This window comes from Vulpes lagopus, chromosome 16, assembly GCF_018345385.1.
Source record: "Vulpes lagopus strain Blue_001 chromosome 16, ASM1834538v1, whole genome shotgun sequence".
NCBI lineage: Eukaryota > Metazoa > Chordata > Mammalia > Carnivora > Canidae > Vulpes > Vulpes lagopus.
The window spans coordinates 53471648-53498980 of record NC_054839.1 but is presented as its reverse complement, the minus strand read 5'-3'; the positions used below and the strand labels follow the sequence as shown (position 1 = coordinate 53498980).

At 42.7% G+C, this 27333-nt stretch overlaps 1 protein-coding gene across 1 annotated transcript in view; it reads right to left on the bottom strand.

Moving 5' to 3' along the window:
* Positions 1-16664, bottom strand: part of TNFSF11 (TNF superfamily member 11) — a 31093-nt gene extending 14429 nt beyond the window's left edge. The window contains exons 1-2 of the mRNA XM_041731294.1: positions 16289-16664; positions 9789-9956 (exon numbers count right to left, since the gene is read on the bottom strand). Of these exons, the coding sequence (XP_041587228.1) occupies positions 9789-9956; positions 16289-16498 (378 nt within the window). The 5' untranslated portion in view covers positions 16499-16664. The remainder of the gene's footprint in view (positions 1-9788; positions 9957-16288) is intronic.
* Positions 16665-27333: the final 10669 nt, after the last annotated feature.

Below are 27333 nucleotides of genomic sequence, written 5' to 3'. Positions count from 1 at the left end.
GACAGGGTCCAATGGTCCAGCTAGCAGCAGGGGAGGCAGGCCAGTGGCTAGAGCATCCCACCTCTCAAACATCTAATTTGTTTGCCCCCTAACTCAATCAGCCACCAGCATCCCATGACTACTTCTGGAAATTTCTCAGTTGAAGAACTTCACCAAACTGTACATTGATCTCTTCCTCTTCCCACCCAAGCACACTCGTGTGTGTGTGTGGGGGGGGGGTCCTTTCTCCCAAAAGTCTCCCAAGTCTGCTGATTGGAAAAGACACGTCTTCGCAAACAGAAAATGTAGCCTCCCCACCCAAGGGCTGAAGAAGAGCGTGCCCTTGTTTTCCTAAAACAGAGTGATGCTTTCCTGGCAGTGTGCTGGCTACGCTGGGAATAGAAAATTAGTTTTTATTGTTTAACCTTCATGGTTTAAATGAGGAACCTTCTGCCACAGTTAAGGGTCCCCTAGAGTTTTCATAAAGTAGCCTTATGACAGCAATATTTGTCTTCATAAAGAGACCAATCTCAAAACGTCTTGCACTAGAGTACCCATTTACAAAGTTTAATCTAAGAGCCTTACAGAGTAGCTGCAGCCTGGCCTCTTGGGCTAGCTGTGCTGTCCACACGGTCCCTGCTTTCTGCTGCCACTTGAAACAATAATGCCACCTTACACTGGCAGAGCTTTGACATTCACAGAGCCTCATGCCTCCAAAGAAGGCTTATACCCTCACAGACCCTCCCCAAAGTATCGGACGGCTAGGAATACCACTCCAAGAGGATCAGAGGCACCAGGCCAGCCTCTGTGGACAAATGAGGCCAGGGAGGAAGGGGCAGGGTGGCCAGCCAGGGTCCTCCAGCTTCAAGGTCCTTTTAACATGTTCATGCTCCAAAGACAGAAACTGCCCCCTCCAAGAAGCAGGGCAAGAATCACCCTTGGGAGTGACTTCCAGCCCTTTGTGAATCTTTCTGAGCACGCATAATGTGGCCAGCTCTGGCAACATCAAACAAGTGGCCATCCCATGACACCAAGAGCAGGGATGAGCAGAGCTCACTCACTCACTCATGAAACGGGTTCTTCAAACTTTCGCTTGAGCACCTACTATGTGCCTGTCGCTGAGGAGAGAAACTAAACATCATGCAGTCTCTGTCCTGCAAAGCTCACATTTGAAGGAGACAGACCCACCCCAGGCTCCTGCAATGGATGCACTGTATGACAGGGGTGAATAAAGAAGCTCTGGGCATGCATGAGAGAAGCTTCTAACCCAGAAGGGGGCAGGCAGGCATCAGTGGGGGCCTCCTTTGAGAAGTAATGCCTGAGTTGAATTTTGAAAGACAGTTGAGACCCGACTATGCAGGAAAGGCCTAGAATAACCTAAAGGACCACACACAAATGCCCGTCTTTCATTCACCCATCCATCCATTCCACAAAGTTTCCTGATGGCTTCTGGGGGGTCAGGACTCCCAGGGAGTGCTGAGGGTGCTGTGTTTCCAGGAGGGATATCATCATTGCCCTCACTCTGCTTTAGATCGCAGCAAGGAAGCAGAGGGGGGAAGAGCACAGCCAGGTCAGGGAACTTCTAACATTTTACTGTGCTAGGGCCACTGAGCACAAGCTGGGAGGGGTGATGGGACGGTGTACAAGGTAATGAACCTGGAGAGGCCGGGGTTAGAATGAGGGTTTCCAGAGCACAAAAGGGTCTGTGTTGTGCGTTCAGCAGTTCAGACTTTACTGTGGGTTACAGGGGTCCACCGAACAATTATTTAAGCAGGAAAGTAAGAGACGTGTTCAGATCTACATTTTAGAAGTCACTCAGCTGTGGAGCGGAGGAACCAGAAGCAGTGAGACCACACATGGGGTGGCCACCTGCAGTGACCTGGGCAAGAAACGATGATGGTGACACCTTCATTAAGGTGACAACAGTAGGAACTAGGTAGAGAGAAGTAGTTGAAGGCTTTGAATTCATAGGATGGGGGCAGGGTGAAGAGTTAGTGATGGAGAGTGTGAAACCATCTTCTGGCTTCTGGGTGGGGTGAGGGAGATGATGGTCTTTAACCGTGAAAGGGTTCCCTCAGATAAGACGCAGGTATAGACACTCGGAGGAAGAGGTTCTGAGTTCACCAAAACTTTCTGATGAGTGTAATATATATACACATCATTATCGTATTTACCTCCACCATCACTGCTAATACTACCTAGTGTTCTTGAGGGGCAAAGACTGGAGGTCAGGGCAGCACCCTCGTGATGAGGAAGCTATGGGAGAACAGAACTCTCTCAGACCCTGAATTTCAAAAGGTTCAAACAAACATCTGTCTAATCATCTTAGCTGCACCACTGCTCTCTGCAACTTTCAAAACCCATATTTCCATACCACAGGCTTGCTCCTACTTCTCACATATAGTCACTTAAATTCACCAAAGGGCTCTCACATCTTCTTAGAACGTTTAGAAAGCCTCCTTGGTCCCAGGTGCTATGGCTGTTCCCACCCTGAAGCCTTTCTTTAAAGACAGCCCATCTCAGAGAAGATTTCTGAAATCGCAATGTCTACTCCTGAGCTACCAAATCTTTGTGACCAATCTGGGAGCCTTTTATTTCTTAAGCAAGGCCCCAAAGTGATTCTTAAGGCCAAGCAGGGTTCGGAAACACTGTTCTAGGGAGCATGATTCTTTCTATTTCCCCTAGGAAGAGCCACTTTGTGTGGAAGCAATCCAATCTATCCTTTGCCACCTTCCCTTCCAGCCAAGGACCCTGGATTTCATTCACTTCTAAAATCGTAAGTCAAGATCTCAAGCCACATAATTAGACGCTCTCTTCTAGGCATGTCTTTTCCTTACCTCTGTTTCTTTAAGAAAATCAATCCAAAAATATATTTTCATCCATCCTGGGATACTTCTAGCACACTGATCAGACCTTTGATGATGCCACTCACTGTTATTTCCCTCTTACAAACCCTCCTACCTTTTGCTCTAGGTGTCCCTGAGATCGAGCACATCATAGCCAATGGCCAATTGTTAGGCAAAAGGCAGTGGATGGCCTTGGTTTTGTAGGAAAATTCTGTGGGTCTTACTTCAGCTTTCCCATAAAGACAGCTTTCATAAATGCTACATATGATTGGGGTTGATTGAATTGCAGTTCCCAAAACTGTTATGGCGCAGATGAAATCCCATTGGAAAACCACTACATGACTAACATCTTGATTTGGGAACGCTAGTGCCCCCAAACCCTAAGTTTCCTTGTGGGTTTACAAGAAACTTTCTTGGAACACATGCTCATATACAAAGGCAAAGTGATAATGAATGGGGTTTATTTTTTCCCCTTTTGTTATGTGCATATTTAACTAAAAAGCTAGTGAGAAATAATGGCTATGTAACAACTTTAATGATTACAATTTCATAAGCAGTTAATATCTACTCAAATTTTAGTTGATTTCTTATGTACTTTAGTTTTAAAAATGGGAGTAGTCTTCTTGTAATAACTGACATCAGAATTCTAAAGGATCAGCTGTCTATATGGAGAACACAACCACTTAATCTGATAAATTTTTTGGTTTTAAATTAATGTTCTTGAATCCAAAAAACCTACCAAAAACTGTGCAGGTGACAATCAAAGTTCATTCAAAGACCACAGATGTGGAGATGTATATGCCTAAACAAACCTCTGAAAGCTCTTTAGTAAGATGCATTCTGTTAAATCCACTTTTAAATTTCTTTCTCTCCTGGAATCCAAATAATCCTAAAATCCTTTAACTTTTAGAAACTAAAATCTTAGCCATTCAAATTTTTCATAGACATGTATTATTGGAGCAAACTCTGCTCATATGGTGAGCCTACTTTCCTGCCTAAATAGGGTTTAGTGAGTATTAGAGACTGGTCACTGTCCCTAGAATGCAGCCCGTCCTCTTCCTGGTGAGTTATGGGCAATTCCCTTCCTCAAGCCTTGGTGCAAATGGCTCCTCAGCTAGAAATAATATTGTGCAGCCTCCCTTGCAGCCAGGTGTGGTCTTACGTGTAAGTTCCAGCCAACAGGATACTACTAGAAGCAATGGTATCAACGTGAGAGACTCCTAACTCTGGGAAATGAACAAGGGGTAGTGGAAGGGGAGGTGGGCAGGGGGATGGGGTGACTGGGTGACAGGCACTGAGGGGGGCACTTGACAGGATGAGCCCTGGGTGTTATACTATATATTGGCAAATCGAACTCCAATAAAAAATAAAAATAAAAATAGAAAAAAGAATAGAAGCAATGGTATCTCCGCTCCCAGCTACCACTCTTGGCCTTTTCTCTCCCTTCCCTCTGTCTGGAAATGGTAACAAATGGAAAAGCCAACTTGAATCAAAAGAAGGTCTGGAAGGTTCCAGTTGAGGATGGAGGAGTCTCCTTGCTAACCCTGGACTGCTCAACCCTAGATTATTGCATGAGAGGAAAAAAATAAAATAAAAAAATTAAAAAAAAAACCCTCTGTCTTACTTAGTTCATGAATGATGGTTCTCTTTGTTACAGCAGCATAGACTGCCAAATAATAGTGAATATTTCCTTACGGATCAAAATATTGAAAATCTTTGGGTATAGCATTCTTAATGTAAGGAGATAGTTTTTATTTATGCTCTGAATCCTGTAGGAGAGGAGACCAAATATGTACTGATCTCAAAGAATGAAATAAGAATTCCAGGTACGAATTAATTGTTCAATAATGATGGCTCTGGTTTTACTCCCTATTTTCCAGTAAGCCTTTGGAGGCTCAGAGGCTTCCTGACTCCAGGAAATGGTTAGTCACGAATATGCCAGCAGAAGATAGTGATTGGTAGTCATTATCATCTTTGGCTTTTCATATCTGCAGTGAAATTGCAGAGACTCAAGGAAAACATGCCTAAAGGGAGAAGTCTGGATGGAGATAACTTTCAACAAAGATTATCTGTACTTCGGTATCTGTATCGAGGCCTTACTCCCTCCGGCTATAATATTAATAATGATCAAATATAACGTTGGTTAAGACATCAGATAAATGAGAACCAGGCTACTAACACTCTGGTTTTAGGAGTCGGTCGAGGACCCATGTTTAGTTAAAAATATTAGTTCACAGAGTTCCATAAGTCATCAATCATTTATTTGTTCTTTTCTTTCATTCTTAAGACTTCATTATGTGTGACACATTCAAGTGTGAGCAAAACCTCATCCTGACGGGAGTTTCCAGATTCATTCTGAGACTGCTAAACACTTCTGATCGGACAACTCTTTCAGGGGAGAAAGTTTTATTGCTCCCAAACATACATATGTATTAACTTAAGTATTAAATAAAACATTCCCTTATGTTAAGAACATTATAGAATAGTCACAAAAAGCATTTTAAAAGCCAATATTAAAAAAATCCATGTACATGTAAATCTCCATGCTGCCTTCCCACATCCTGGGGTGGGGGGTGTCTTCTTGAATTCATTGAACATCCCCATTAATCTCTCTCTTCCATATCACTCTTTTAAATATTTTTCTCAGTAGGTTTCAGTGAAGTTTTTCACAAACGGATACTCAATGTGGAATCAACAACTGAGCATACTAAAATCATGCCGAGTCACAGCCTTGAGCGCTCAGAACGTATATTTAGTGCATAAATACATGGTTTTCTACTGAGACTGGCCGAGAGATCTAAGGGCCAAGTTCCCCTGCCCAGGCCTGAGCTCACCACTCCACTCCTCGGGCTAGCAGAGGCCAGAGAGGCTGCCAAAGCTGGAAACAAGAATTTCTTTATAAATTGGACACCATATTTGTACTAGTGTTTTCTTTATTGTCATAGACTGTTATGATAGACTTTGTAAATTGTGGTTGGTAGGGCTGGATCACTAAGAGGCTTTCAGAGTTCTGTGCTAAAGGGGAAAAAAAGCCAAGAAAGCCCAGCCACAAACAAAAAAGGGGGAAAAACAGCATTACTTGTCTGACCAAAGACGGGCCGGGTAAACACCACTTTTTGCACACATATAATGTAATATTGTGCTTATGTCTAGCATTTGTTACCACTGGATGGGTTTGATCTCTCAATAATGATTGAAACCTCACATGTAATTTTCTTTTACGGGTTCACTCAATATCTATATTAGAATTAAGACTAAGATAAAAACCTACTTACAAATGCCTGATACACCCATTCTATTTTCAGCACTGGCAAGAGAAATGAGAAATCTGATTATTTTGGCAAGATGTAGAGAATGTCATATTAACCAATAATTCTCATCAAAGGATAACACAGCTGGCAAATCACTATTTGGCGACGGTAAGAGAAGAATAAGTCCTTGGGTACAGGAGAAGTTATGGCAAGGTGCCTAGCATGGTACGTGCGCTTAATAAACATGGCTTGATTCTAATGATAAGGTATGGATAACGCTCGTCTCCTTCTTAAAGATCTTCTTGTCTGGTTCTTGTCTGGGGGAAGAAATGGCATCTTCTACGTCTGAACACACATTGGTATGTATTATGACAGCTCCTTACTCTTTACAAAGGATTGCCTGTGTGTGATGTTATTAACCATGAATAATGGGTAAAATCTTGTGGCCCAGTAACAAAAAATGTGCTATTAACAAAATAAAGTTCTCCTCATTCTGTGAGTCATCCTAATCTGTAAATATAATTAAAACTGTGTGCCTTAATAAGAAGAGTTGATGGTTTCTTGTCTGCCCACAAATCATCCGCCTTTGGCTTGCCAGGTACCGAATCTCTTATAAGGAGTGTTACTTATTTGGAACGAGGCACCAAGTCTGCAACATGCCCCTAAAAGAATGAAAATTCTGCCATTGTTGCTGATTTTAAGTACACACTGGTTTGTCATACTATCTAGACAGCCACTGAGAAAACTCAGAGAAAATGGAACAATGAACAGGCAGGTAGGGGCAGAAAAGTCCACTGAGGCAACAGAAGGTGTGGGACTGGCAGGGAGCAGTGACTGGTCACCAATACTCTCTTCAACTGGGATTCGTTTCCACTTAGGACATGAGGTAAGGCTATCACTTCTTAAAAATAGTAAACAAATCCTCCCAGTACCATTTTTGGTACTGGGAATAATTCAAACTATGCCCGCTTATTTAAAATAATGTTATATTATACTAAAGACATACACACACACACTCACACACATCCAATAAAGTCTGCTCTAAGGTGTCTGGTCTCCCACGGATCAGGACTTTGCATAGTTAAGTCTTTACCTTGCAAATGCCTTTGTACAGAGTTTTGTAGTTTTTTCTCCATAAGCTTTGTCCGTGCTTTGTTAAGTTTATTTTTAGGGCTGTTTAAAACATATGAATGGAATCTTTCATTTGCGTTTTCTAATTCTTGTTTGAAATTCTAATTTCAAAGAATTTCTAATTCTTGTTTGACAGCTAGTGATTATTACTTATTAATTTTTGCCAACTGGTTTATTTTGCTTACAGCCTTCTAACTCTTTTGAATTTTCCCAATTATACACTCATGACACATGCAAATTTGCCCTCTCCATATCTGTGTATATATATATATACGTATGTTTTCATATTTTATCCTCTCGTATAATTACATTAGCTAGTATATTCTGAACAATGTTAAATAATGTGGGCACACCAGGCATCTTCGTTGTATCCCTGGCTTTAAGAGAATGTTTCTATTTTTCATCATTAGCTAACTTTCAGATTGAGGTATTTTAGAAAAACATCAAGAATCCATCTGGTTCTGTTTTCTAACGGATTTTTTTTCTAGGATCTAATGGATTTTAAACAACAGAAATAAATACGAATTTTTGTCCATCACTTCTTAGTATCTATGAGATGCTAATGTTTTTCTCTCTTGACCTATTAAGATGAACCACTTTTGCATTCTCCTAAATAAATGCTAATGGTATCTGTTCTTCTTAGTATTTTTTATTTTCAAAATTATCTTGGCTGATCATATTCTTCCAGAAAAAAAGCCCGAAGAGTAATTTTTAAGAACAGGTTACACCTGTGAAATTAAAAGCTTATCTCTTCATTGTAAGGAGGCACAATATGGGTCAATTCACACAGAAAGTTAGGAGACAATCATTTACCTAACCAGAATTACCTTAATTACGGGTTCAGTTTCCAACTAATAGATTATCTCTAGTACATGTAAATCATTGTTTATAGACAGATTACTCAACATTAGGGAGAGGCAATAAAAAAGCAGACCAACAAAAATGAAACATAAAACCAAACAATAAAAAAGAATACACTAGCATAATGGCTATTTTCATTGCTCAAAAATTATGATATAAGATAAAAAGATCAAATTTAAGCCTACATACTTTAAAATATGTATCCACTGCATAAAGCTAAGGACCTGTACACCAAGTAATAACAAAATGTAATATTGATAACCAGTATGCTCTTACAGATATTAGAGCAATGTGTACTTCATTGATTCTATGATGCATTTTTCTTACATTTTAGTAACTCTGAAATTAAGATGCAAAGAGATTCTATGATGATCACATTTAATATTCGTGTCAACATTTCTTTCTTTGTGATGCATGAAATAATGATGTAAGTTGAAAACTGGTGGTATCGTAGATTTGACAAAATACAGCAAAAATCAACTTTATGGGTTATACAAAACAGCTTCATCTCCCTACCTCCACCCCTCCGACACATACTGTCTTTTTTTAAAAATACTATTACTATATGTAGATTTTTTAAAAAAATAGACTAAATTAAAATTCAATTTAGATTTAAGGAGTTTGGCAACTTTAGGATTTACTCTAAGATGATCAGAGATAGCCCAAGGAGTTGCAAATTAGAGGTTGGGATAAATGGGTACATGCAAGAGCCCACACAGATGTGCAAGCTAGTATGCAATGTGTGCAAGCAGTCATGCACCAGAGCCGCTGGATTTGACCCAGTTTTCGGTGGAATCAGTAAGTAAAATAATCCCACGACTGCAGAATTCTCAAGTGATTTTATTCAGGAAAGTAGAACACGCAGTTATTAAATGCAGGGTTTCTCACTTAGAGCTGTTGGTGTAAGAGAAGTCACTGGTCTCCCCTGACCCCATCTCCTTCCTTTTCACCCAGACTGGAAAATGAGAAAAATTGACACAGAGCTTCCACCTTGCCCACCACATCACTTTCATGCTCTGCTTGCTTACCTCCTCACCACAGATGTCAACAATGAATCAGTTACAATTATTTAAAAAAAAAAGATTTTATTTATTTATGAGAAAGAATGAGCACATGAACGGAGGGAGGAACAGAGGGAGAGGGAGAAGGAGGCTCCCAGCTGAGCAGGGAGCCAGACATGGGACGGGGCTCGATCCCAGGACCCTGGGATCATGACCTGAGCTGAAGGCAGATGCTTAACGGACTGAGCTGTCCAAGTGCCCCAGTCACAGTTATTCTCAACCAAGTCCTGGATCAACAGTTGTGGAATAGGAGATCCCACCATTACAAAACCAAATGTAAAGGAAATAGAAATAGCAGTGAGTCCTAGAAACTGAGGGAATGGTTTTTAGGGCAGGGGATTCATACTAGCAAACTGACCCAATGACTACCACAAACTATCTTTGTCCTCCTTCAAGGTATGAATTTAAGTGTCTCTTCTTAAACAAAAAAAGAAAAGAAAAGAAAGCGAAGAATATGTGCATGAACGTCTCTGGTCATCCTAAAAAGCCACTACTAACTTCAAAAGAATTTTGCCAATCTCTTAAAAAAAATTCTCTAGCTCTTTTTACAAATTATTAAAATGAAAAAGAACAAAGTCAACAGCACTTAGCCAGTATTAATTTTCAGTATTAGCAGGGTCAATGTGGGCCCTTGACTTAATATCCTCATGTGGGCTCACCTTTTGTACAGCGGCTCGGAAGGCCTGCTTAATGCTCTTACACGAATCAGGTATTAATTTTGTGTCTTGATTCTCCAGAGTTGTGTCTTGCAAATCTGCGTTTTCATGGAGTTTGAAAATTCTATTAATGCAGTGAGTGTCATCTTCTGATATTCTATTAGGATCCATCTGAGGGGAAAAAAAAAAGTCAGGGCGTAGAGTCATTATCATTGATCATTCTGCTATTTAATAAAGTGTGACTGACATAAGGGAAAAAAATTCATTCTTTCATGAGTCTTTATATCTCCAACAATTAGTAGTTAGCACAATTACCCTCAAGTTGGTGAAACATTGACTTCTAATTCATTTTTATGAGTAGCTATGATTCACAACACAAGCATACACGTGTGAATCGTGGGGGAAATTATCAAAGTCGCCTGCCAAGGTGTAAGTCCTCATAGAGGGGAGGAACGCCAAGGAAAAATCTCTTGTGATCGGTGCAGGGAGAGAAAACTTTTTGTCTTTCAGTCATACCCAGCGTGCTAGACGGGATGATGGAGCTCACTTGGATATTCAAAGCATGAAACCTACAAAAACCAGGTGAAATTAACACCATCTTTAACTACCATGTTTGGCTTTTTTCCTTAATCAACGTATATTTTAACCAGCCAAAGAAAGGAGAGAGAAATCCATTTCCTAGGGCCCCCCACCAAAAAAACCCTAAAGCCAGAAGCATAATTTTCCTTTTTGTTGAAATCCTTATCAGTGTTTCTTAACCTGGAGTGGTACGTCTGCCAGGGGGTGATAGTTAGTGTCACATGGGGTGAAGAGGGCTGCATGTGGTGAGCAGGCTGTATGGATACATGAAGGGGAGATGCTAAAATTCCTATAATGGAAGGGATTGTCTCACCCAAAATATCCCCACTGAGTTGTCAACTGATTGTCTGCATAAACATTTCTTTAAGTATTACTCTTTTCTTGAAATCATCTGTCCCTTCCTCCTGGGGCTGTGACAAGCCCTTGTAGGAGTCTCGACTGCCAAGTAAAGGGTAACGATAATTAGCTATCAATTGTTTTAATAACAATTGTCTAATTTATTGTCCTCTTCTTCCAAAAATTCAAGGTACCTCGTGTGCATTTGCTCATTAGTAGGTACAGACTGGATGAAGAAAGGAACAATTATACAAGGTTTAAGCTCAGTGAATTAACAGCAGGTCTCTCTGTGCCTGGTTTATCTTTTTAAAAGTAATTAGAAAGATGTGCAGGTCTATTAACCAACCGTCAGAAATAAACTCTATTACCCATATCTGAGATTCTCAAAATATTTGAATGATAACCTTTCAACACATGTGCACCCACTAATACAAATTTTATTATTTCAGGCTTGCATATGGCAGAGGTATCGTTCAAGAAGCAAAGTTATTTGTGATCCATACTTATTTTTCATATTTTCTTTAAAATAATCAGTACAAAGTCAGAATATGTGAGTGTTTATATAAGGAAAGCTTTTCAATCACAATTTTTTTTTTTTTTTTGGAAAAAGCTCAGTTATGCCAATAGGTTTCCCACAAAATCAGAGAAGCCTGGGCAGCTGATATGAAGGGTCACTGGGTTCAGACCTCAAGAAAGATGATCATGCCAAGGCCTCAGTTGGCTCACCACCAGAAAACTGCTGATCTACAGGAACAGTGCGGTGTTAGCAGGGGAAATGCCTGGGGACCCTAAAATTGGTTGAGCTCCAGGCTTGCTGACAGACCAAGCGCCATCCACAGAGCAGCAGCCCGCCAGGCTGTCACTACTGAAAGGACAGTCCAACCACCTGTGGCTTCACAGGCTCCCTGGGAGCTCCTTAGGGGAGGTGGACTCTCAGGTCCCTGGTGTACCGCCTGGGAATCTGCATCCTAAGTAGATCCCAGGTCCTCCCCATGTACATTAAAGTTTAAGAAGAAATGCTTTCCAATATCAGTTGTGCAGATGTAGACTTTCTGCTATTCAAATGTCTCAACATTTCCTTGGACACCAATTTTAATTTTTTTTTCACAAGTAATGGCAGTTAGTACAAACATCTCGTGACAATAATAATGGCTAAAGAGCCAAGGCAAAGAAATGTAACGCAAGGACCTTGTCCCCTCTCTCTCTCTTAAAAAGTCTCCATGCCCAGATGCCACCACCAGCCAACTGAATCCACATCCCTAAGGATGGGGGCCAACTGACTCTCTCCCTAAGGACTTCAAATGTGAGCTTGAGATCCAGTGTTTAGGAAGGTAATTCTAGAACTAAGACATATATAAAAATCATCAATCGTTTCCCCAAAAGAAATCATGAAAGCGTGGCAAAATTAATTTCAATATAGTCATTTATTTTGTTCACTTAGAGGCCATACGTTAGAAATGTCTAGTGAAGCTGCAATCAAACGTCTTTCTTGTTCCAGTGCCTTGTGGCATTCCCTTCCCAAAAATGGAGACCAGGAGACAAGAGAGGAGTTGAGGAGTGGGGGTGGGCAGACCAGTGGGGAGCCCCTAGTGGGGGCCTCTGCTCTGGGAGTCTCCATGGAGGGAAGACCCCAGGTCAAGTCCAGGGGCTGAACCAAGGACTCTCCTATCCCACACCCCCTCTCCAGATGCCAGAGTCCCGATAGAGAATTTGCACGACTGAAAAAATGCTACTTTTTCATCCTAGTTTAGCTCCTCAGTAGATAACTTCCATATTGCAAATTTCTGGTGTTGTGAATCATTTGAAAAGCTTCTTCAGTGAGCTGAACATGCCAGGCACCGGGCTAGATGCTGCCAATGAGGTAAGTGAGCAAAACAGGCAGCCCTTGCCTTCTTGAACTTACTCCACTCAACAGAGGAACGCAGAAGCTCATCAGAAAAATCACAGTAAACCAAGTTACAAGAATTCATCGTCGCTAGAAGTGTCTACACATATTCTATAAACCTTGAACATCTGATTTAAAAGACTTTAAAAATGCGTTTATCAGATGATGTAGTTCCTATGAAAGTCTTTGCAAAAAAGCTTCTTTGAAATGTAATCATTTGCAGGGTTAAATGAGGCAGGATGCTTGACATTTGTGCTACTTCTTTATCTGTTTTTTCAAACAGGCAGCCCTGCACACCTCTACATCACAGCTGCAGTAGGGACGGCTCTCCTGTTTGGGTAGCAAACAGCCAGGGAGGTTGGTGTGTATACTGGGGGCTTGGGGGAAGAAGTTAAAAGGGCAACAGAGATGGAGTTTTCTGAAAAAGTTTATCTTGTAGCTCCAAACTTTGAATATGGTTATATGGATGTTTAAAAAAAAAAAAAGAAAGAAAGAAAGAAAACACACACACACATAAATTTTACAAGCAACTTTTTGGAAGGTTTTTTTCTTCTTCTTTGCAAACCAAAGTATGAATACTATGTGGTAAATATATAGCACAAACCACATGCTATTTTTTCTTTGGCAAGGTTGGTGGAGGAAAAGTCAATCTACTTTAGATCTAGTACTTTTTTTTTTTTCTTTTCAATCTGGGTACATGCAATCTGCAAACATTTGGGAGGCTGATTCATTTTTAACTATTCAAACATGAGAAGGGGAAACAATTTTTTTAAAGTTACTGTAATTTTTACACTCTTCTAAGCATTCTTCTAACTGCATTAAAAACTAAATTAACTGGTTTTGTTTTTTTCTTGAAGAATTACATAGCTACCTCCCCTTTAAACAAAACCAATAAAACTGGCTCCTTTTTCTCATTTGCTTACTATAAACTGTAAACACGTCACTTGATACTAAATGATTTCATTCTGATTCAGATGCATTCAGAAACCCCAGAGTGTGAGTTCACACTCACAACTTTAGTGGAACTAAAAAAAAAAAAAAAATTCTTACTTGGTACCAAGTTCTAATCTAAAGAAGCTGATATGACTAAAAATGTTGCATTAGTGATGGGTCAAATCAAGTCTATTCTCTTAGCTAGTAGAACTTTGAAAGAAGGCCTTTGGCATACATAAAAGTGGGAAGAATCGCAGAATGAACTCCCACAAACCCATCACCAAGCTTCAACAATTATCAAGCCATGACCAATCTCGTTTCATCTATAAGATGAACCTATTGTTTTGAAATAAATTCCGGACATCATAGCATTCACTTGTAACCACTTCGGTAAGCATCTCTAAATGATTAGGACTCCTTTAGGTAACAAAGGTCGATACATAAAGACTCCTAACTCTGGGAAACGAACTAGGGGTGGTGGAAGGGGAGGAGGGTGGGGGGGGTGGGGGGTGAATGCGTGACGGGCCCTGAGGGGGGCACGTGACGGGATGAGCAATGGGTGTTATTCTGTATGTTGGTAAATTGAACACCAATAAAAAATAAATTTATTATATAAAAAAAAAGGTTAGATACTATCCTCAGTAAAATGCAAGCAAAGATAGTGGTGTCTTCCTATGAACACGTTACTCCTTATATTACTTCTTTCCTAAAGAAGATGCCCCTTTAAAAATGCAGTACAAAATGGGGTTCAGGAGTAATGGTTAATACATTCTGCGTAAGTCTTAGAGAAACCTGTCCTTCATGGCATTTAGGAAAACTGTACCTATAAAATCTGATGCTATTAAATCTCCAAATGAAAATTTTCTAGCTAGGCTGACTAGTTTGCACATTTACTTTGGAAGAAACTGCTAAGAGCTTCACTATTACCCATGTAACATCAAGACTACTAAATTGTGATACGGGATCATCCGACCCCCAAGCCTACCAGACCATTAATATTTCTGTGAAGCAGCAGAACAACTGTCCTAAGAGCCCAGCATGCCACTTTCTACGTGGCCACACCCATCTCCATGGCCCCCACCAGCCTGAGCTAGGCATCATCCCTTGAGCTCATTCATTGCCCACTGCTCTTTCGTTGCTGAACATTCACTTCGCTACTACTGCTACAAAAATGCCATATCCCAAAGGTGTTAGAAAAGATAAATAGTAGAGAACTACTGCATCTTCTGTCCTTTTTCTGAATGCTGCTCTCTTGTTTGGCCAAGAATTTTAAGTCTTTTGTTATAGGTCCCTCCATTACGTGGCACCATATGATGCACATAGCAGGTGGACATTATATGTTGAATTAATGATTTACACGGCACCATGTGATGCACATAGCAGGTGGACATTATATGTTGAATTAATGGTTTACATGGCACCATGTGATGCACACAGTAGGTGGAAATTATATGTTGAACTAGTGATTCTTAATTCACATTCCATAGCGCTTAATAGTCTCATCTGCAGTGTAGACACTCAATATATACAGACTTTACATGGGGGGGGGGGGAACTGGATGGGGAAATGGGTGAACCACTCATTCTTGACTGCAGCATACTCTGATGAAAGAAAAACATTTCATCACTTTCATACTGATGTGAGTAATCCTTGTTGCAAAAGCTGCTTTTTTAAGAAAAAGTTATCTCAACAGGTAAAGATCATTTTTATTAATATGCAAATACGAGTGTCCTAAAGTATCACTCATAATATTTATACCTTTTTTTTTTAGTAGATAATCAAACTTGCTCTATGAAACACAAAACAGTAGACAACGAATATTTAACAAAAAGCCTGCGATTGCAAGCAACGAAGTTTAAGACTCTGGCACACGTCAAAAACCCATACAGCGCGAGCAATGCCATGTTTTGATGCATCCAACTCGGTTTAGTAATCACCTTTGAATCTGAAAACCCATAAAGTCCAAACCCAACTCTCTTTTCCCATAAAAAAAAAAGTGCACAGTCAGCCCTCCACTTCCTCTGAGAAAGAGTTCACAGCACCAGACAAGAACATTTGAATGAATCCAACCAACTGCACTGCAATTTCCAAGAAAACACAAGAGCATAAACCACCAGAAAGCATAATATTACAGATTTACCCCTTCCTTTCTACTATCTTTCTCTGCAGTTCCCAGCCCTCCTCCTCGTCTTTTAGAAGTTCGGCTCTTTGCTGGGCTGTAGCGAGGCTGCGCCGGGGCCCAGAGCTGCACCGCGACCACACTCACCTGCAGCTTCTCCCTCCCTCCGCCCACCTGCGAGGGGAGGCACGTGGTCCCTGCACCCCGGGGGGCGAGCGGAGCCAGGGGTCCCCGCCCCGGGCCTCTCGGGCGCCCCGGGCACCTCCGCCGGGTGCTGCAGGGCGGAGCCCCGCGCCCCCCCGTGCACCGCGGCCCCTCCCGGAGCGCACCTGCCGCGCCGCCAGCGCGGGGGGAGGGAGGGGGCGAGGGGGCCGGTAGGGGGAGGCGGGGGGGGGGTCCGGGCCGGCCCTGCGTGGCCGCGAGTTCGCCCCCAGCTCCGCGCTGGGCCGGGAAAGCGCTTTCGGGGGAGGTGAGCGGCCAATGCTGCGTCGCGGGGGAAATTCAAACCCACCGGCCGGCGAGCCCAGGGCTGAGCGCGCAGCGAGGCCGGGGCCGGGGAGGAGCCCGAGGGAGCCCCGAGGGAGCCCTCCCGGGGGTCCGGGCGGCCGGACTCAGTTTCCCTCCCGTGCACCTGGGGAGGCGGGCACTCACCTGAGCCCTGAAGTAGAGGAACAGGGCGACGCTGCAGACCACCTGGCCCAGCCCCAGCCCCAGGAAGGCCACGGCCACGGAGCGGGAGGCGGGCGCGGGCGCGGGCGCGGGCGGCGCGGGCGGGGGGCCGTCGTGGGGGGCGCCCGGGCCGCCGCCCGCCTCCTCGGGGCCGCGCAGGTACCTGCCGTAGTCTCGGCTGGCGCGGCGCATGGCCTCGTCCTCTGCCCGGGCGGCTCGGAAGGCGGCGCGGGGCCGGCGGCCTCGACCTGGGGCTCGGAGCCGGCGCTGCGCGGGGCGGGCGGGCAGGGCGCCGGGACACCCCAACCCTTATACCCCGCGGCCGGGGGCCGGGCCCGGGAGCCAATCAGCCCGGGGCGCGGCGGCTCCTCCACCCCCCCCCCCGCTCCCCTTCCTTCCTCTCTCCTCCCTCGCTCTCCGACTCGGCGCCCTCGCTACCGGCCTCCCCGCCCCCCCCCCATCGGCGCTCGCGGGGCGGGGGCCGCGGCTCGGCGGCCCAGGGGTGCGCGGGCGGAGCGCCCGGGTCGCGCGGGGGGAGGGGCTGGCCCGGCGGCCGCGAGCTGCACCTTCCCCGCAGGAGGGCTGCACCTGGCGACCTCCGAGCCCCCTTCCCCCCTCCCTGCACCGCCCCAAGGAAATTCCGCAAGGATCATCCCCGGGGGACACCCCTCCCCACCGAGGGGGCAGCCTCTGTCATGGTCCCCAGCGGAGGTCCCGAATCCTCTGGGCAGCCTTAGAGACCCAGGACCCTGTGTCTGCAACCTCAGTGTGGCTTTGACTCAGGCAGGCTTTGAGTGCGGGAGCAGAGAGCCTATGGGCACCAGTCCTGACCCAGCAATCCTCTGGGCAGCCTTAGAAACCCAGGACCCCATCCCAGATCCCTGTGTCTGCAACCCTCAGTGTGGCTTTGACTCAGGCAGGCTTTGAGTGCGGGAGCAGAGAGCCTATGGGCACCAGTCCTGACCCAGCAATCCTCTGGGCAGCCTTAGAGACCCAGGACCCCATCCCAGACCCCTGTGTCTGCAACCTCAGTGTGGCTTTGACTCAGGCAGGCTTTGAGTGCGGGAGCAGAGGGCCTATGGGCACCAGTCCTGACCCAGCAATCCTCTGGGCAGCCTTAGAGACCCAGGACCCCATCCCAGACCCCTGTGTCTGCAACCTCAGTGTGGCTTTGACTCAGGCAGGCTTTGAGTGCGGGAGCAGAGGGCCTATGGGCACCAGTCCTGACCCAGCAATCCTCTGGGCAGCCTTAGAGACCCAGGACCCCATCCCAGACCCCTGTGTCTGCAACCTCAGTGTGGCTTTGACTCAGGCAGGCTTTGAGTGCGGGAGCAGAGAGCCCATGGGCACCAGTCCTGACCCAGCAATCCTCTGGGCAGCCTTAGAAACCCAGGACCCTGTGTCTGCAACCCTCAGTGTGGCTTTGACTCAGGCAGGCTTTGAGTGCGGGAGCAGAGAGCCCATGGGCACCAGTCCTGACCCAGCAATCCTCTGGGCAGCCTTAGAAACCCAGGACCCTGTGTCTGCAACCCTCAGTGTGGCTTTGACTAAGGCAGGCTTTGAGTGCGGGAGCAGAGAGCCCATGGGCACCAGTCCTGACCCAGCAATCCTCTGGGCAGCCTTTGAAACCCAGATCCCTGTGTCTGCAACCCTCAGTGTGGCTTTGACTAAGGCAGGCTTTGAGTGCGGGAGCAGAGAGCCCATGGGCACCAGTCCTGACCCAGCAATCCTCTGGGCAGCCTTAGAAACCCAGGACCCCATCCCAGATCCCTGTGTCTGCAACCCTCAGTGTGGCTTTGACTCAGGCAGGCTTTGAGTGCGGGAGCAGAGAGCCTATGGGCACCAGTCCTGACCCAGGAAAAGAAAGGTACGGAGAGGAGCATAGAATCCAGTAGCTTCCTATACGGGACCATATATCACATTCATGCCATTCCTACTGCTGGGCAGTTCGTTTCCTTCCGTGTCCTAAAGATAAGAGGGGGTATACACTGAGATGTAGGGAGCCCCAGGAGAGCTCCTCCAGCTGTGGAAGGAGGACGATGAATGTTACACGAGGTTGAAAGTGTAAGTTAAATGTTCGTTTCCTTGCTCAAGAAAACTTCCCAGGGTTTTGTTTGTTGTTCTTTTTTTTTTTTTTAAGCCCCTATTCAGAATTGTTCCCCCTTGGTGAGGAAATGAAAATATGGACCAGGCTCACAAATTCGGATACATCTTCAGCAGGACGTAAGGGAAGTCGGTGCAGGACAATTGAGAAGCCTACAATAATTCCACATTTGTGGATGTTCTGATTCCATGGATCCTTTAAAACTTTGTGTCCTCATTCTGCATCATTCTCTAGTGGGCACTTCCCGGAGGCAAGAGTTCTCACCAGTGACGCATCTCTAAGTTAGTGAAGCTCGTGCTCCCAGGTGAACACTTAGACCCCAGCACATGTTGAAGAAAAGCAACCAGGTTGGCTTTAAGAAAGCATCTGTACAAATGGAATGATTTGTTCACATTAAAAAACGCTTTTAGCGTTTATATGTGAATGTATAACAAGTTTGATGGGAAAAGAGGGGGGAAAAAACAGTTTTCAAACCCCAGTATAGAAATAATGAACATTAATCTACTGTATGAGGACCTGGGGCAAAGTTTCTTAACTTTGGGGACGAGATGTTGTTTTTTCTTTTCCCTTTTTGTTCTTCTTTTGGAGAACAATTCTATATTTCGTCTCTTTTGTAAATCTTTATTAGGGTCAAAGAAGTTTAAAAAACATCGTAACAACTAAACCTTGGGGCATCTGGGTGCCTCCGTCAGTTAAATGGAAGACTCTTGATTTCGGTTCAGGTCATGATTTCAGGGTCACGAGATTGAGCCTTGTGTCTGGCTCTGTGCTAAGTGTGGAGCCTGCTTAGGATTTTCTCCCTCTCTCTCTCTGCCCCTCCCCCCACCTCAGGCACACTTGCACCCATGTGCTCTCTCTCAAAATAATACACTAACAACTAAACCCACAATGACCCCTCTGTAATCCTTTCCATTTTTTTTTTAATTTTATGATAGTCACAGAGACAGAGAGAGGCAGAGACATAGGCAGAGGGAGAAGCAGGCTCCATGCACCGGGAGCCCGATGTGGGATTCGATCCCTGGTCTCCAGGATCACGCCCTGGGCCAAAGGCAGGCACCAAACCGCTGCGCCACCCAGGGATCCCAATCCTTTCCATTTTTTTTCGGTGTTTTACACGTGTTTTTATTCCTTGCCATCACGATCTTCAGATTACAAGAGGGTCCCCCAAATCTCTGAATCGTGTTCAGGTATGGTTGACTCAGTAGCTTTATACATTAGACCATATGTTATATTCATACCAAATTATTTGTGTGACATTCGTACTGCTTGGCACTTGGGCTCCCTTAGTACCCTAAGATTCCACCTCCTTGTGCATAGGCTGGATTGGAAGCTCCACTCTCAGTCTGCTTGTTGCTTTTTCGAAGACAGTGAACCTTTCCAGCTTATTCATTTGCTAATTCATTCGTCCCCTGGATCAATATAAATAAATAAATAAAATATGTGTTCCATCCCTTAATCAATATATAAACTCCACAGGTTCAAGAACTTTATCTGTCTTATACACCTTTATCTGGATTCAACTTTATCTGGATTATTCTATATCCCATTTCCTAGGGTGTTGCCTTGCAGATAGCAGGTGCACAGCAAGTAGGGGTTGAATCAAAATACGATTGAAGGACACTCTTCCACTATCCCAGGCCAAGCCACCTTGTCTCTTACCTAATTAATCATGTCGCCTAACTGGCCCCACCTACCTCCAACTTGCCATCCCCTCAACAGTTCTCTGCACACACTGATCAAGATGTCCTTTTAAAGCAAAAGGATAAATCATTTCCCTACTTCCAACCCTCTAATAGCTTCTCAGTGTTGTTGGTATGAAATCTAAGCTCTTGAGATAAAACCCCAAATGGTCCTTCACAATCTGGCTCCAGACTCTTCTGCATGCATTTCGGATCTACCCCTTAGCTGTAGTGTGCTTCTCTCCCTTTCCTCCAAGCTGGATGACTCTCCTACTCATCCTACCTCTTTCCACTCCAGTGTCATTTCTCCGGCAGTGCTCCTCTGTCCCCCTGACCTGGGTGGGCTCCCTCTGTCTTAGGCCCCTACAACACCTTTAACTTCTCTTGCCATGACACTCATGTACTCATTCACAGATACTATCTGTGGAAGCCCACCGTACACCATGCACTAAGCTGGATCCCAACGACAGAGTGGTCAAGACAAGCATGGAGCTTACGGTCTGGTGAGAAAGGAAGCTATCAAACAAATCATTAAATAGTTAACTAAAACCATGATGAGCGTTCCAAAGCCAAAGTGCAAGAATGATGAGAATGTTTTAGTGATGGGGGAGCCTAACTATTCTGGAGTGTCAGAACAGACTTCCTAGGCAAAGATAATGATTAAAACTAATCCCTGAATAGTAGATACCCGGGAGAGAGTGACCAGGGGGCTATTTTAGGCAGAGAATGATTCTGTGTTATAATTATTGGCTTAATATATCTTTCCAATTAAACACGTCTGTCTTACTTACTATGAATTCATAAATATATTTATTTTTAGCTCAATCAATGAACCAGTTATTTTGTTTCCAAAATCGCAAAATGATTAAGTCAAACCCCCAGTGAGCTAAGGTATTAAGAGATGTCAAGACCAAAACCAAAATTGAATATTCAAGTTTATGTCTATACTCAGCTACAAACAACATGATGATGATGAGATTAACATTTCTCAAGTTGCATTTCCTGGTACCCTGGTGTATTAAGGTGAAAGTTCTTTGGAGTCAAGGGACAATTTATTGGTGCATGTAATTGGGAAAGGTAGCATTAGGTCTAGATCTGGGCATGGTTGGGCACAGGCCTTCATCAGAAGCCTTGATCAAAATCCCCCTGGCTCCCCAGGGGATTGAGTTAACCCAATCTGAACCTATGGGCCGAGAGGAGAGGAGAGAGAACTCCCAAAGGAAAATTAAAGTCCAGATATCAAAGACAAAGAATTGATGCTGTGCTGCTGGGCAGGCAAAAACACTAGTTACTCACTACCAGTGATTCTGCGAGGTCAGCAGTATTCACACTCTTTGGTTTCAGGACTTGTTTCTATTCTTAAGAGTTAGTGAGGACCCCAAAGGGCTTTTATTCATGTGAGTTATATTTGTGAATATTTGGCACATTAGAAATCTAAACTGAGATTTTTTTTTAACCTATTAGCATGTTAGCACAGTAGAGTTTTATAGAAATAACCATTTGTATTTTTTTAAGTAGGGAGAAAAGTGACTCTGTTTTACCTTTTTTCAAATCTCATTACTATCTGGCTTAATCTATCCTCATAAGCATTTCTGTATTTAATCTGTTATAATACTGAACATCATGCAACCTCTAGAAAACTCCACTGCACACTCTTGGGAGAATGAGAAGGAAAAAGGACAATAATGCTGTAGTTTTCTTAGGAAATACTTCTGACCTCGCAGAACCCCTGAGAGAATCTCAGAGACTCAGGCATTCTGGAATTACACTCTCAAATGGCTTCTCTAGATGTTACTTGGCATTCACTTAAATAAAGAAGGGGGCCCAAGGTCGGATTAGCTTGGAAATAAAATCAGTTGGTTTTTGTCTAATGCACATCTCATCAGTGACAGCAATGTGCAAAAGTATATTGTAAATCTCTGGAAAAGGGATTTGATATACATTGATTTTCAAATTTTCTAATTTGCACTGAGGGGGAGGATGGGGGTGGTGCAGTGCTTCATATATCAAGGGTTTAATGAACAAGATTTGGTAAAAACTCGGTGGGAAACACCTGTGGTCAAATGGTCAATACAACACAAATGATCAATACAACACAAATGGCCTAAGTGTAAGTAAAATGGTCAGTAGGCAGGGGAACGTATAGACATTGATGAAACAGGAATAGGAGACACAAAACCATGGAGAATGCGGAAGACTGGCAAGTTGGAGAAAAGTGTTCCTATCCATTTTAAAGCCATGTGCTGGCCATACAAAGCATTCCCACAGACTTGCAGATTTCAGGCCTTGCCAGGGCTTTGTGGAGCCCCCTTAAACTGCACTGGCCAATCAGATGGCTCTCAAGCTCCTTACCATCTTTTTAGCATCTTCTGGTTCTATCTCCCTCATTGCCTCTTTTCACCCTCCAGCCTTTCACCTTATGCCCCAGCAACACAGGATTGCTTGCACCCTCCCACTTCTTTCTTCTGTACCTTGGGTTATTCGGTCTTTTCTGCCAGATTTGACCTTCCCTGAGTCTTTCATCTGATTACTAGCTCATCTTTAAACATACAGTTAAGGCTCCTTGTCCTTACAAAGCTTTTCCTGATACCTTTCCAAAGGCCGGGCACCACTTCTCTATGTTCTTTGTTACACTATGTGTATATGTTATCATATTTCTGAAACCCTTTTTATAATCTTTAATATACTTCTCTAACTTACTGGACTGTTAGCTCCTGAGAGAAGTTATCTTTGTATTCCTACTGCCTTAAGTGCATAAAGAATGTTTGTAAAACGAATGAAGAAATAAAGAAAAGAATATGCAAGACAAATACCATATGATTTCACTCATATGTAGAATTTAAGGAACAGAACAAATGAATAAAATAAAAAAAAGAGACAAACAAGAAAACCCAGACTCTTAACTAAAAAGAACAAACTGGTGATTCCCAGAGGGGAGGTGGGTGCAGAGAACGGGTGAAATAGGTGAAGGGGATGATGAGCACTGAGTAATGTGTAGAATTGTTGAATCTCTATGTTGTACACCTGAAACTAATATAACACTGTATGTTAATTATACTGAAATTTTAAAATCATAATAAAAAAATAAATTAATAAGGGATGCCTGGGTGGCTCAGTGGTTGAGCCTCTACCTTCGGCTCAGGGCGTGATCCTGGGGTCCCAGGATCAAGTCCCACATCAGGCTCCAAATGGGGAGCTTTCTTCTCCCTCTCCTATGTCTCTGACCCTCTCTCTGTGTCTCTCATGAATAAAGAAATAAAATCTTTTTTTAAAATTAATTAATTAAATAAATTAAAAAGAAAAAAATGTGCAAACGATTCTGGTATTCTAATAACAGAGGGCTGGACTGGGGAGAAGACTGCATGTTGAAGAGGAAAGTACCCAAATGATGTCACTCTCTAAATCTCTCTAAATGCATTGATAGCCTAGGAAAAGTTACACAGCAAACTTACATGCATGATATGCCTGTGCAATAATGAGGAATGTATTTTTTAGTGCTAATTCTATAAAATTTTAATATCAAGTTTATAGAACTTAATTATATAGCAGCGGTTCTCAAACATTTTAGTCTCAGGACCTTTTTATTCCCTTAAAAATCAGAGACCCCCAAGAGCTGAAGTGTTTTTTGTTTTTTTGTTTTGTTTTGTTTTGTTTTTTGAGAGAGAGAATGCATACAGAAGGGGGGATGGGAAGCAAAGGGAGAGGGAGAGAGAATCTCAAACAGGCTCCATGCTCAGTGTTCAGCACTAAGCTCCACAAAGGGCTCAGTCTCACAACTCTGAGATCACGACCTGAGCAGAAATCAAGAGTCAGACACTTAACCAACTGAGCCACTCAGGTGCCTCCAAGAGCTGAATTTTTAAATGTGGGTTATAGCTATTAATATTTACAGATTAGATATTCAAACAGAGACCTTTTATTCTTTTTGGTGACCATATCTAACATATTTTATGAAAAATAATTATAAAAATAAAAATAATTATAAAATTAAAAATAATTATAAAAATAATTATAAAAATAATTTTTAAAAATTATTATTTTTAAAGATTTTATTTATTTTATTCATAAGGGACACAGAGAGAGAGAGGCAGAGATGTAGGCAGAAGGACTCGATCCCCAGACCAGAATCATGCTCTGAGCTGAAGGCAGATGCTCAACCACTGAGCCACCCAGGCATCCCAAAGAGAGGAGTATTTTAATTGCCTTTCCTGATTATTGTAGTGTTCTCCCTTTCTACTATACCAAAATTCAACAAGTGGTCATTTTTTAGCCATTATTTGCACCATGGCATCTAAAACCTTCAGCGAAGTTTTCCTCTTCCATTACAATCATATCCATTGTGGTTTATGTATACAATGGAATATTACTCAGCCATTAGAAACGACAAATACCTACCATTTGCTTCAACGTGGATGGAACTGGAGGGTATTATGCTGAGTGCAGCAAGTCAATCGGAGAAGGACAAACAGTGTATGTTCTCATTCATTTGGGGAATATAAATAATAGTGAAAGGGAATATAAAGGAAGGGAGAAGAAATGTGTGGGAAATGTCAGGAAGGGAGACAGAACATAAAGACTCCTAACTCTGGGAAATGAACTAGGGGTGGTGGAAGGGGAGGAGGGCGGGGGGTGGGGGGGAATGGGTGACGGGCACTGAGGGGGACACTTGACGGGACGAGCACTGGGTGTTTTTTTGTATGTTGGTAAATTGAACACCAATAAAAATTAATTTATTAAAAAAAAACAATCATATCCATTGGTCTATCTTTTTTTTCTTGAATGCATCTCTTCCCCAGAAATAACTTTGTAATATCAGGCTTGGTCATTTGGGAAATATTCATTCACTGAATTTTACAGATCTTCCCAGTGTTTACATATTTCATTATATAATACCCCAAAATCACATTCAACTAAAATCATCACTGATGTCATTAGGACAGTTTTTAGTTTTGAAAAGCCATTAAGTTCACAGTGGCAGTTAGGAGTTTTTCAAAATATTGCTGGAGAGAAAGATTTATAATAAGCACAAAGCAAATATAGCCTTCAAGATATTTGAAACAAGAGTTGAACTGAAATTAAACTACAGCCCAGCTTGATTTTTGTTTGAAGTCCTCTTCATCTTGGCTGCATGTTAATATCTACATTAGCTCTTTTATACATGATGCCTATCATGCAATTTTAAAAATTATATGACATGACAGGAAGCTGGAACATTCAATAGATGTGGACCTAGAGATGACCCAAATACTGGAAATAGTAGGCAAGATTTTTAATAACTATAATAATTGTGATAAAGAAAGTGGGGGAAAGTGTAAAGAAAATAGAGAATTTCAGCAGAGAAATGGAATGGCTTAAAAATAATCAAATGAAGGATGCCTAGTTGGCTCGGTGGTTGAGCCTCTGGCTTTGGCTCAGGGCATGATCCTGACACCTGGGGATCAAGTCCTGTATCTGGCTTCCCACGGGGAGCCTGCCTCTCTCTCTCTCTGCCTATGTCTCTGCCTTTCTCTCTGTTTCTCTCATGAGTAAATAAATAAAATCTTAAAAAAATAATTGAATTAATATAGTAGAAAATAAAAATAAGATATCTTAAATTAAGAATTTGTTGGATGAGCTTACTAGCAGACCAGACATTAAAAAAAAAAAAAAAAGCCTGTGAATTCAAAGGCTGTTAAATAGATTTCCAAACTCAAGCACATAAAGGAAAACTAATTAGAAAATAAAACAATATGTCATTAGAAATATGTGGTATATCATCAAATGGTCTAACATATGTGTAATTGGAGTTCTAGAAGAAAAGGAAAGAATAGGCAAGAAACAACATACGAGGAGATTATGTTGAGAATTTTACAAACTGAATAAAGACATCAGCTCCTGGATTGAAAAAGTTGGAAAATCCCAAACAAGATATATATAAAGTGATCCACATTTAGGCACACCACAATTAAACTGCTGAAACCAAAAGACAAAGAAAAAAGAAAAAAAAAACTTAAAACCACTCAGTAATCTGTATTTTTCTTTTCCTTTTCCCTGGAAGTCTCAGACGAGTCTCATAATTTCTTTGTTAACACTTACATAATACACAGTTCTCTGGTCACGTTAGTCCTGAGAACTCAGTCTGCTAATTTCCTTTATTTAAAGGAAATAGTTAAATAAGAAAAATTTTGATTCCATTTAGAGTTGAATCTTCTTCCCTCCCACAGTTTAGGACTACTAGTCTGGAAAAATGACCCTGGGCTCTAGGGGCTGCTGAGTGTGTGTTGGGGGGAGGGGGGGTGGAGGATGGAAGCAGGAGTGGCAAAGGATGGGAAAGGTTTTATTCAACTGGCACAATTATAACCTGGGCTGGCATTCTTTGGGCTTGGTGAGTGAATAATCAGAGGTAATTATTTCATAGGGCATTTTCATGTTTCCTTGAAAAAATTCCCACCCAAAACGTCTTCAGTCAGATAGATAACTACTTATTTTTAAGTTATTTTAGATAACTACACCCCCAGTTTCTTCAGCTAATAGTATATCCCTTTTTCTTTCTTCTGGCCACAGCCTGTCTCTGGCTGGAAGCCCTTTTGTATGAAATCTCTTAAAATATTATCCTCAGACTGTCTCCTCTTTGGCTGCCCGCATCTTGTCCCCAGTACACACTTCTGCCTTGTTGTCAATGAAAACATATTTTGCTCCCAGTACAGCTTCATCTTAGCCCTGCCACTAGACAGGCAGCTCCAGCCACAACCATTTACTTTTAGTCTTTTTAGACATCGGAGAAATCTCAGTCTCTGTCATCTCAAACTTCAGAACAAAGATCAAGCTGTCCAACCGGTCCCTCTCAATGCCTTTCTCATAAATTCTCTAAACAAACCAGCCCTTGGTTACTTCATCCTCAATTATTTATATCCTTAATCTGGTTTCCAGATTCCTTCTCTACAAGTATCTTCTCTGAACCATGGGAGTTTTTGCCACCTAGTATTTTGGTTCCACTTTAACGTGCTGTTGCTCAAGGAAACAGCCACTTACCATATAGTGTAATTAGTAAAATGTGCTCTGGGAGCACAGAAGAGAAGTTCTGAACCCAGACGAGGCAGTTCAGGAAAGACTTTTTTTGGAGAAGCCGTATTTAAGATGAGACTTGTGGGATGAGTAATAGTTACCCCAAACTAGTGAAAACACACATATAAAGGCCCAGAAGCAAAACAGGATGCATTCAAGGAACTACAAGAAGTTCGGTAGAGTTTGATCAGAGTGTGAGG